Source organism: Lupinus angustifolius, unplaced genomic scaffold, assembly GCF_001865875.1.
Source record: "Lupinus angustifolius cultivar Tanjil unplaced genomic scaffold, LupAngTanjil_v1.0 Scaffold_32_58, whole genome shotgun sequence".
Lineage (NCBI taxonomy): Eukaryota > Viridiplantae > Streptophyta > Magnoliopsida > Fabales > Fabaceae > Lupinus > Lupinus angustifolius.
This window is the reverse complement of record NW_017720703.1, coordinates 66,710-75,424: the sequence shown is the minus strand read 5'-3', so window position 1 is coordinate 75,424 and position 8,715 is coordinate 66,710. Positions and strand designations below refer to the sequence as shown.

At 32.4% G+C, this 8,715-nt stretch overlaps 1 protein-coding gene across 1 annotated transcript; it reads right to left on the bottom strand.

The window, feature by feature from the left end:
* Window positions 1-261: 261 nt before the first annotated feature.
* LOC109338635 (external alternative NAD(P)H-ubiquinone oxidoreductase B2, mitochondrial-like) lies at window positions 262-7,364 on the bottom strand. The gene is made up of 10 exons (XM_019575908.1): window positions 7,168-7,364; window positions 4,428-4,686; window positions 3,681-3,878; window positions 3,267-3,517; window positions 2,440-2,662; window positions 2,199-2,303; window positions 1,521-1,793; window positions 1,305-1,426; window positions 1,046-1,165; window positions 262-543 (listed from the first exon to the last, which is right to left on the bottom strand). Exons 1-10 carry the CDS (start codon window positions 7,263-7,265, stop codon window positions 456-458), a joined length of 1,737 nt encoding a protein of 578 aa, XP_019431453.1. The 5' UTR covers window positions 7,266-7,364; the 3' UTR covers window positions 262-455.
* Window positions 7,365-8,715: the final 1,351 nt, after the last annotated feature.

Below are 8,715 nucleotides of genomic sequence, written 5' to 3'. Positions count from 1 at the left end.
CACTATTTGTGTCAGACAAATTAAAACTCCAGTCATCAACCTCAATTATATAGTTCCTTCCAATGTTTTGCAAAATTGTCCTTAGATTACTAGTAAACAAGTTTTATATGTGAAGTTATGAAAATAACAAAACAATTCAAAATAACATGAATGATTAGGCATGAGAAGCTAACATCACTAAACATCTCCGAGATGCATAAATGCTGTAACTCTAATACCAGAAAGGGGTATGCAAGAAATTCACACTTAAAAGGGGTATGCAAGAAATTCACACTTAAAAGTTGCAAGTGGTAGAATATGATAATATATCCCAATTGTGACATCCACCTTGGGAGTTTGTTGTACTTGTTCAAAAAATCATGAACAGACAAAATTTTCTTGTATTAAAATAAACTCAAGATCGACAAGCTCTGCATTGTAGCTACAGCAAGACTCTGCAACATGTTAAAAGTCCTTCAGATTTGACTTGAGTCCCTCCCAAAAATAAAACGTCTTGTCCAGTCTGTTATTACTAATGCCCTTGTGCGCCAACTCACTTGCTTGCTGTTCAACCCATTAAATAAAGCCTTAACAACATGGTGATCATAATGGATTATAATCATGCATCTCTAAACACCTTAATTAAACGTTTATTCAATAAGCATTTTTTAAATAAGCTAAAAACTTTTTTCCATAGGCTTTTCTACCGAGCTTATCATAAACTCACAAGCTAGTTCTATAAATTATATTCATAAATTTAATTTCTCAATATGTTCTTGTAAGTCCAAATAAGCTTTGTACAAGTTCTTCTAAAGGCTCTATCAAGTCTGGCTGTTTTAAGAATTCTTCTAAAGGCTCTATCAAGTCTGGCTGTTTTAAGAATACAACTAAGAAAGTGAACAAATAGAGATTTGATTTCTCAAATCCTGTTTCGCATCAATGAAAGGATGACATGTCACAATTAAAAAAAAATTAAACATTTATGATTTTTCTATTTTTGCTTTATTGTCAATAGTGCGGGACAAGATATGAGACAACAGATTTTTATTTAATAGGAACACCATACCTTGCATAGACAGAATACCACAGCCATTGACTGCTCTGTCCAATTGAAACCCAATCCCCAGGAAGCTGTGCAGCTGTTTGTTCTCCTCCCAAAGGAGCAAACTGACCTAGATGCCTGTACCTGGAGGAACAGCCAACGATGTAATAATGAGGTATATCTTGACCAACTAATGAAAAACTTAGAGCCATTCATCACTATATCAAGTATCATGTATTAATGATTAAAAGCAAAAAACTAGTAAGGTAACATGGTCATGTACCTAAAGGGTTTGAACCTATGGCGCCCTTCTCCCCTGAACCTGAGAGGACCCTCTGGATTTTTTTCACAGTCTTCCATCCGGTTAAAACACTTGGCCAGGTAGGTGCCTTGTTGAGATGCAACCTGATAAGTAGTTTTAAAGTTATATCACAGAGGAGACATCAGGTAGGTACCATTAAAGAGAATTCAGCAGGCAAATAATACAACATGACAGTACCTGCGCGGTAGCAGGAAGAAATTTCATCTGAGAATCCACTTTAGAAAGTAAGGTTTTGAGTTCTTCAATGTTTAGTTCAATAGATTCTTTTTGAACATCTCCCTTGGATTCCTTCAACAGATCAGCAATGTTGCGCATTTGATTACTCTTAAGATATAGTCCCACCTGTGGGTATCTATCACAGATATCTTCCAACGCAGCTTGGAATTCTTTGATCGTAAGTGTTCCTGAGTTGTCTGTGTCAGCCATCTTAAAGATTGCAGAAATATCTTCCTATAATGTCAAATCCCAATTTCCAAATTAATAGGAAGAAAGGTAACATATAAAAATCAAATAAGTGTCATGCTTCATCCATGTCGCAAGCGGTCAATACATGTATCTTTACAATACTTTCAAGGCAAAATACTGGCGAGCACAAAGTTATTAAGCAATATGTGCATTCTGCCGAAAATGTCTAATGATGGAGATTTCATCAGAAGAAGATAAATGTATTATTCTAATGAAAGACAACAAAGAAACTGCAAATATAAAGAGACTATTAAGTCTATCCATAAAAATGGAATAGCCTAAGTGTCACACTCAATACTCATACACATGTGTAAGAACATGCATGCTACTATGAAATTAAGAATGTTCAGTATTTTATTAAATGAAGAATGGAGAAATAGTATTAGGTACCATGACTTTTCGCTGGTTTATCGTAGCACAATCACCAAGGGCATAAACATTGTCCGTTCCCTCTACTCTCAACCATTCATCAGTAGCAACTGCACGCCTGTTAATCTGTTCAGAATAGTGAATGCCAAATGAATCATATATAAATGTAAAATTTCTTGGCTGAATAACGAATGCAAACAAAGAAACATGATATGGAATTGTGAATTGAGACAAAAATAATTTCAATTTTCCCAAAACACACCTGGCCAATTTGTGTCATGAAATCTTTAATAAATGGACGAGTGCCAATGCCAGTTGACCAGACAGCCATTCCATATGGAATTGTAGCAATTTCTCCTCCATTTTTCAGTGATTTAGTAGAAATTTCTTTCTCAGATACCTTCACAACCATGGATCCTGTTTTCACATCAATACCATCCCTTCTGAACTTGTCTTCAGCAAAAGCAGTGATTCTTTTGTCAAACCTGAAAATTGAACATGAGAGGCACATTAATCTTGAGTTCTTTACAATAAGGTATAGATGGTGCCTATCAAAAAAAGGTATAGATGGTTAGATTAGGCATTTAGGCTTTTACTTCACCACCAATCCTCTTCAATAACTGCCTCATTAGTAAGTCCTCGTAGTTGTCTTTTGCATTTCAGCTTTCTACTCTATTTTCCATGTGCAGGTGAGATTGAGAGAAACGTTAATATGCATTTCACTTTAGAGGAGCCCTACCTTTGCTTAAAAGCATCTAACCTTCAAGTTTTAATAATTGTTAGCTTGACACCCTAGAGCTTACTTTGTACTGGTTGTTATTTTCTTGGTGTCTAATATTTGCATAATAGATTAATTATAGTTCCTTCTCTTGATTAGTGATGAAATATATCATTAAGGTTTTCACGTTACTAAAAAAGGAGAAGTTCATAGTAAAGCTCTAAGCATCAAAACCATAATCTCACACATGAAATCCATGTATGAATCAATTGCTTCCGAATGCCTACTCATAAACACAAATAGTAGACACTAAAGCATCATTGATTAATTTTCTAATAAGAACAAAGGTATAACGGGACGTTCACACTCACATGCTCAAGATATGATCTCCAGCCTCCAGAAGCGTAATTTTAACTAAATCTTTTATACCAGGATATAACTTGACCAGATCCTCGTTAACAAAGTCATGAAGTGAGGCTGCAAACTCCACTCCAGTTGGACCACCTCCAACAATAGCGAAATGAAGAACCCTCTTCCTCTCTTCTTCACTTAAACCAGGCAAACTTGCTTTCTCAAAGCAGTCAATAACTGTTCTTCTAATCTTCTGCGCATCTTCAACTTCCTGCACGGTGCATATGGATGTCCATGAGATAACTAAAAGCCAAAAAAAACACATGCATAAACAGAATCCAGTCACATCTAAGTCCTCATTAGATTTTTTTTAATGTTGTGCTGTAAACCATAAATGTATGCTAAAATGATGCACACAATGATAAAGAATTTACCTTCAGGAAATGACAATTCTCCACCACCCCAGGAGTATTGAATGTGTTGACATTTGCTCCAACAGCTATGATAAGGTAGTCATAGTCCACAACAAATTCCTTTTCGTTCTCGCTTATATTAGTCCGGCAGTAAACTTTCCTGTTCGCTGCGTCAATCTTGAGACATTCAGCTTCAGTGAATTGAAAGTCCCCCTTTTTCTGCAAAGACAAAACAAATAAAGGGGTTAGTTATATGTACTAAACTTTTATACTGACAATCTAATTACCAGAATATATACCTCTTAACAGTAATGGTCAGCACACCAATGTATCCTACTGTTTCTAGCAACGTACAATCTCACAAGTGAGGAGTGTCATTACTTGAAATGTGTTTGGACAACATACCTTTTCAATTGGATATGGCTTCGACTATTCCTCAAGCCCGCCAATCAGTTATAACCAAACTCTTTTTTTGGCAATGAAATAAACTATTTCTTGAAGGATTATCTTGGTACAACAATGAAGTCAAAACTGTCTCCCCTTCCTTAAGGGTAACTTCTATTATATCGGTACTGAGTTTTTATTTTAAAGAGTTGTTGCTTAATTTTTATCAAGCATATAAAATTGTATAGACAGGGCTAATAATGGAAATGAAAACATATAGCCCAAAATTTAACCATTAGTGAATGGTTTTCTAAAACTGGATTAACAAAATCATATGATGGCACAGTAAGGAATTAGTAAAAACTTGCTTGTTTTGATGATTACCTTCCTAAAAATATTGCGAACCGGTTCAACAATGCTGCGGGCCTCGATTGTGCCACAAGTAACGCTGGGAAGCAAAGGAGTGAATGTAAAGTAGTTGCGAGGTGACACCACGTGAACATCATATTTTGGGTTGTTTAGATTCTTCAAGAAACTTGTTCCAGCCCAGCCAGTTCCAAGTACCACCACCTTCTTCTTCTCTGTCACCAATGCTGCTTCAGATGCAGCAACAGCATCACCATATGCCAAAAGCCCGCCACCACTGCATCAACCAAAGTCCTCATCTCTTCATTTATACACATCACCACACATATGACAAGGATTTTTGCATATAAATAACCAATTCACATATCAATTTTACATCAGAAATGGCATGCAAATAACCAATGTCCTGTATAGTACGGATAAGTCTCACTCTTTACTCTCTTCTGTTTGATAGTCTTTTCATTTATATTTACTTTTGTAGTTTTATATCTGCATACAAATGTAAATATTAATATTTTATTATGTAATGAGTCGAGTAGGAGCATCTCTGTTACTTGAGAGAGAAGTATTATTTTTCTACTTAGTTTACGGATAAAATGTCAATACAAGTATAAATAGGAAGATATAATCATCATCTTATCTTATTTTTTTGCCTTATTTTGTACAATATGTTCTCTCTATTACTATAGAAGAGTCAGGCTCTCATGAGTGATGCTGCCTTTTGAAAGATTATTTTTCTTTTATAATTTTATATATTATATCATACTCATATCTTAGGTTGAAATTGGCACTAAAATACGCATATAAATCATGCTTAGGAGGAGGAAGGGATCCCAATCTATTCATATAAATTTGTCAAACCAGACAAATAATTATCTCTTACCTATAATTAAATGCTATTTTCTTGGCTCATAACAATTAAAAAAAAGATGGGTTCAAACATCAAGTAACAATGAAAAAATATTAAGTATTTAAATTATAACTAGGAAAATAAGTTATGAAGTAACATTTGTTAAAAAATCATTAGTTGTAATTAAGATGAGTCAGTTCATTATATTGGGTTACAAAATAAGTGATTTAATTACTATTGATAATTTATACGACTTTTAATATTGATGATGAATATGAGCTTAATGAGTGAATAATTAAACAGTTTGACCTATAGGGGGTAATGAGAACTGTTAACACATAAAAAATAGTTATGTTCTTCAACATACCAAATTACATATAGTTTTAGCTCTCCTCATCATAAAGAAAAAGAAGTCCCAAAAGGAATTAAAGATTTAGTTAAGGAAAATCATCGTACCAAAACTCTCTCTTAGAAGGTATGTCAAATAAGTAGATATGAGAACATGGATTCAGATATAACTTTATATCATTGTTTTATATTATGTGTGAGATTCAAGATCTAAGATTCAAGATACTAAGATTGATATTTCACTGATCATCAAGAATTATTTAACAACATTTACTTCCAACAATATCAATATATCATAATCATTTCTTAGCTTGAAATTTTTAGAGTTTCTGTGTCTCCGTACTTGGGTCTTATAGATGCTTCCTGAGCGCCCTCAATGATTTTAACTCTGATAAAATGATCTTACAAAAAGATAAGGTCTAAGCCTGAAAATATAACTTCACAAAAACATTTTTGTATTCTTTTCTATAAAAGAATCATCTTTCTTTAGAAAAAGGGGTAAAGAAGCGGCGAGGTAATTCGTTGCCCATTTAACAATCGATTATGCGTTGAATCGGTGATGAGCATAGACACCCACATACATACGTACGTATATATATATATATATATATGTGTATTATGCGGTAATCGGCATAAACGGTAAATACTCTCTTGCATATGAGTCGAAATTTAAAGTTGTGTAAATAACTTCCAAAATTATTAAATGGTGTATCTATGAGTAATAAATTTATGGACTAAAAGAGAAATATAAAAATAGTAAAAAAATAAGAATATACAATAACAATTAAGCTTAGTATAATATCGTGTTGGTTTATTAAGCTTCGTTAGATCTCAGAATTACCAAAAAATATAGGATTTAATTTCTTCTTGTAAAGAATACTTATTGGGAATGACAACCACGAATCTCGAAATAAATTGGTTTCTTATTAAAAGTTGAAAGAATGCCTTAATACCAAAAAAAAATTAAGCTTAGTATGGTTCTGACATTAACAAGTTTTAATTACATGAAAGTACTTCATAATATTATATTGTGAATGATATGTTTCCTTCCTCTCAAAACCTATTTTTTAAATATCATTTTACTAGAGTTAGAATCATTCAGGACAGTTAGGAAGAATATGGTTGAAAACATTTATAAATAAATATTGTATGAAACGTTTTTGAAATAAACCAAAAAACTAAGACAGAGAATGAAATGGAAGAAATTGGAAATGAGAGAGTAACATTTAAAATTTGGTGCATGAGAAGCAAATCTGTTACGTGTTATATAAGAAATCAAGTCTACGATTCTTAATAGATATTTGAAGTTTCTTAGATCTGCTCCATGAAGAATAAAAAAACAGAGCATGGTTTGATTCAGAAGACCAAATTAGCAAATGAAATCAGAGAATAATCATCAAAATTACGTAACAAAATTGAATGAAAATTAAATGGAAACTCGAATTTTAATGACAACATGTGGATCTACCATATGAGTAGAAATTCAGCATAAATGAAAATCATAAAACAAGCACGAAGAACAAAAGGAAATGAAAATTGAAGTTGGTGGCGCTGCGGTACCTTACGGTTACGGTGGTGCATAGCAGAAGAAGCTTGAAGTGAGAGTCATGGTTACGAAAAGCTGTAGAAACTCGTTGGAAGAAAGTGAAAGTGCGCATTTTTGTACGCCGCGATTATAGGAGGTAAGATCTGTGTCCAAATTTTCAGGAAAAGAGAGAGAGGAGAGAGAGTATAGGTGTATGACTACGAGGGTCTCAAATCTTCTCACACAAATGCAAAATAAATAGAGATGTGTGACAAGAAGATATTTTGTCGTCATTGGTGTCTTGAATGGAATACACATTTTATTTTATTGAGTGAGAAAATTATAAAATTGTAAAGTAATTTAATGTTATTTTATTAAGTAAGGTCTATTAAAGTACTATTTTTATTATTTTTTATTTTTAAAATTTTTCTTTTATTTATATGTTAACATATGGTTCATTTGTGACAGAAAATAAATCACTATTCAGTACACATAATATCCATCCTATATTTCTACGCAACATGGGGATGAATGATGCCTTCATGTTACTTTATATTTAGATATTTTTATTTATCATTCAATAATTTCAATAGTGTAATATTAATATACAATTATGTATTTTGTACTAAAAGTGAAGAGTTTAATTCTTATGAACAACACTTGTTGAAAAAGACAACAACATATCACTTTAATGATAAGTTTCTTATCCAAAAAAGTGAAAGAATATCATTGGTAATACAAAAAATATAAAGTCAGTATAAACATCTATGTATAAACTATATATTTTATTATTTATATTCATAAGTTAATAATAATTAAATATATATCAATGAACTTAAATAACTCTTGTACGGTGTTAATGTATATTTTTTTCTAATTATAAAATGTAAAATATACAATTTGTTTAAAAACGTATTAAATTAAACGATAATTATAATTAATAATGCCTATTTTGTATACATGTAGATTATAATCTTCTCATGTATCCATCATAACGATTATGATGTGATCATGAAGCATTTCTCATGGCAACTGCGTTTGTTTTAAGCTTTGAGGTGCTGGCTGTCATGGTTTGACTCATAATTCACACGAATAAACCTTTTATATGACTTTGTATACGCGTCCAAATATTTATATAGTAATACCTTTTTAGCCAAACTATAGAGTCGATGTGTTTAAGTGCATATTATAGATTCGTCTAGGAATGATACTTGTTGGAAGGGAATAGACATAAAACCTCGTATTAATTCCATAATAAAAAAAATGTGAGAAAATAGTACTAAAAAAACGTAAATAAAATCCGAGAAGGTAATAAGAAAGAAGAAAAGTAAGATTAGGTGGCCGGTGCTATAAAATTGGAGAATAGTCACGAGTTACGACCGACGAATTAGGAATTAAATAATAAGAAGGATTAGTGACAACTATTTTATGGGAACTTGGCTGCTGATCCCGTATATTTTGTGTATTAAATTGACTCGAATTTTTATGATGATTTTTTAGAAGAATGCTTAGTTGTTGGATCTAGATGCAAGAACAAGACGGTCTGTTCTCCCAGCATCCTCAACTTTTCTCACATGTCTTTT

What these genes read in the sequence shown, in the direction of transcription:
- LOC109338635 (XM_019575908.1), bottom strand. Translation starts at nt 7,265, where the DNA reads ATGCGCACTTTCACTTTCTTCCAACGAGTTTCTACAGCTTTTCGTAAC. An exon ending in TGCACCACCGTAACCGTAAG is followed by an intron (nt 4,687 to 7,167) that starts GTACCGCAGCGC and finishes TGGTTGATGCAG; the next exon opens with TGGTGGCGGGCTTTTGGCAT. An exon ending in TTCTTCCTGCTACCGCGCAG is followed by an intron (nt 1,427 to 1,520) that starts GTACTGTCATGT and finishes ACTACTTATCAG; the next exon opens with GTTGCATCTCAACAAGGCAC.